The sequence below is a fragment of the Rhagoletis pomonella genome, unplaced genomic scaffold (genome assembly GCF_013731165.1).
Source record: "Rhagoletis pomonella isolate Grant_MI unplaced genomic scaffold, Rhpom_1.0 Rhpom_scaffold_00011, whole genome shotgun sequence".
Lineage (NCBI taxonomy): Eukaryota > Metazoa > Arthropoda > Insecta > Diptera > Tephritidae > Rhagoletis > Rhagoletis pomonella.
Genome location: NW_023458565.1, coordinates 10414992 through 10417499, shown reverse-complemented (window position 1 = coordinate 10417499; position 2508 = coordinate 10414992). Strand labels below are relative to the sequence as shown.

Genomic DNA, 2508 nt, shown 5'->3' with positions numbered 1-2508 from the left:
TTCATTCAAATTCTTTGGGAAAATTATGTTAATTGTTATATGCACTATCAGCAATCCAAATTGCATCCCCATACCTTCCTTACTCCAGGGTATACAGGGGTTAAAGATCTTTCCAATAAGTATCAGCGTGCTTTATAATTTGTCTATTTTTTATAACACATGCGAAAATCGATTTATGTGCAAAACTACAAGTCAAATATAGAAAATTTGCGTTTCTTACTTTTCGCAGAGCATCAGTTTTTTTTTAAAGGGTTAAGGTCCTTTCAATATGAATCGTGGTTTCAAAAAAAGAAACGAGATCATAAGGCACGGAAATGTGGGTATAAAATGAAAGCACGATTTTTTTTCGCAGTCATCCTGCGGTAAATACTTCAAAAATGTCCTTTAAAGTGGTTATCCTTGAATACCCTTTCCAATTTTCATCCAAATCCCTTAATAAAAATATGTATGTATATTATGTAAATTGTTATATGCACTGGCTGCCACATTTTTTAGCATAAAATCCAGACTTCCCAGTTCCCAGTTTGATAGTCTGATCATCCCGCCTCGTAGTGAAGATATGAAACGCTTGGAGACATTCGTATTTATGTTGAATTCTTTATTCAAATGCAGAATAATATTTATACAGCATACATATATTAATATTTAGTTATTCATTTGCCTGCTGCAGAAAATTTTAAACATGCAGCGCATAATCACCCTTCTCATCACATAAAATGAAATCCTTATTGTACGAGTATTGTATGAATTGCTTATAAAGCCGCCATCCTGCCAGCCACATCAAGCCAAGTGCAAAAAATAATGCAGATAAGAGTGCACATGAAGCGGCTTCACCATATTACGTAAAACAAACTCATCAACTCAGCAGCGCATATCCTGGCAAATCTGCACTTTAGCTACACGCGCGCACACGTGCAAGCACACACACACACACACACAAACACAAACACAAACACACACACACAAACTCAAGCTAACACGTTCAAGTATGCATGTTTACGCGCGTAAGCTTTGCGCATATTAGCGTTAACACATCATCGCCACAAGGCCGTAGGCACTGCGCTACCATAGCCATAGCTGTAGCCGTAAGCCGGGTAATAACCGTAACCGTAACGGTAGGTCGTCGCCGTCGTCGGATATGCATAGGGATAGGCGGCAGCCACAGCGGTCGTTGTGCTTACAGCTGGCACATAACTCGCAGGCACATAGCTAGCAGCGGGCACGTAAAGGCGATTGTAGTTGCGCGCGACCACTTGATGGCTATGCGCCGTGACGACGGGTGGTGCAATAACGACGGTGTATGTGGGTGTGGCCCGTATGAGCGTGGGGGCGTCACTGGTCACAGAGGTGCTAATGGAATGCAAGAAAACGCTGCAGCAGAGTAATAAAATGAGCTAAAAGCGAAGGAGAAGGCAAACAAAAAAGAGGAAAAGTGAAAATTGAAATTTTGAAAATTGAGTTGTACAGCTGATTTTTCAGCCATAAAATTTAACACTTACATTTTTCATATTTTCACTTGTATTTAATTATGTACGTAGGTATATTAGGTATGTACTATGTATCCTGTTAACCGCCTGCTTCGGAGGATTCGTTTTGTCGTGATTTGTGGCTGCAGCGACAGCAATTCGATTACTGCAATTGTGCGCACTTGGCCATAGCACTTTTTATACTAGGTGCAATTATGAAGCGCTCATAACGCCCGATGTTACTCATACGCCCCACACTACCGCGCATAGCAATTTATTTTATATCTAGTATGTATGTATGTATGTATATTAGGGCGGGTTAATTTGTATGGATGAAAAAAAAATTAAAAATCGTATAGCAAAAACGTAATCTATATTAAATTCTAAGAAAATTCTCTGAAGAAACCATGGGTCTAAAATCAACGCCTCTCGACTTGAACATTTTTTTACTTGGGTGAATATTTTTTTTAATGAAAAAAAAATTTGAGTGAAGAAAAAATATAAAGTGCATAGAACTACCTTACTAAACAATTTTATTCAGAAAATTCGATTTCTTTTTGGAAAAACCTATTTTTTCTAACATTTATTTTTTTGGCAAAGGCGGCCATATAAATTTTCAAGTCGAGAGGCGCGGATTAGGATTTTATTTTAGATACATGGTTTCTTCGGAGAATTTTCTTAGAATTTTATGTAGTTTACGTTTTTGCTATACGATTTAAAAAAAAAATCAACCCGCCCTAATGTATATAGTATACATGTGTACTTGCATCGATATGACTGCATTTGAAATATTCACTTGCACATATTTGCATGTGATGCATATTGCATAGCAACTATTTCCTTTCCAATCGAAGTGATGCGTAATGCTATGCAATCAAATGCATTTGTTACACATCTAAAGTGTTGCAAGTAATTTGAATGAACTTGTTGCTCCCCGCCTATTATTCGTTGGTTGCACTCTAGTACTTTGTGTGCTCATTGCATGCAAGGCACGTATTGCTGCAGCTGTCATATTTGCATTAGGAAAAGCAAAATTTGCAAC

At 37.8% G+C, this 2508-nt stretch overlaps 1 protein-coding gene across 1 annotated transcript; it reads right to left on the bottom strand.

The window, feature by feature from the left end:
• Positions 1–585: 585 nt before the first annotated feature.
• On the bottom strand, positions 586–1651 carry LOC118747021. The gene is made up of 2 exons (XM_036481013.1): positions 1500–1651; positions 586–1394 (listed from the first exon to the last, which is right to left on the bottom strand). The coding sequence occupies exons 1-2, from the start codon at positions 1506–1508 to the stop codon at positions 1035–1037; spliced, it is 369 nt and encodes a 122-aa protein (XP_036336906.1). The 5' UTR covers positions 1509–1651; the 3' UTR covers positions 586–1034.
• Between the last annotated feature and the right edge of the window lie 857 nt (positions 1652–2508).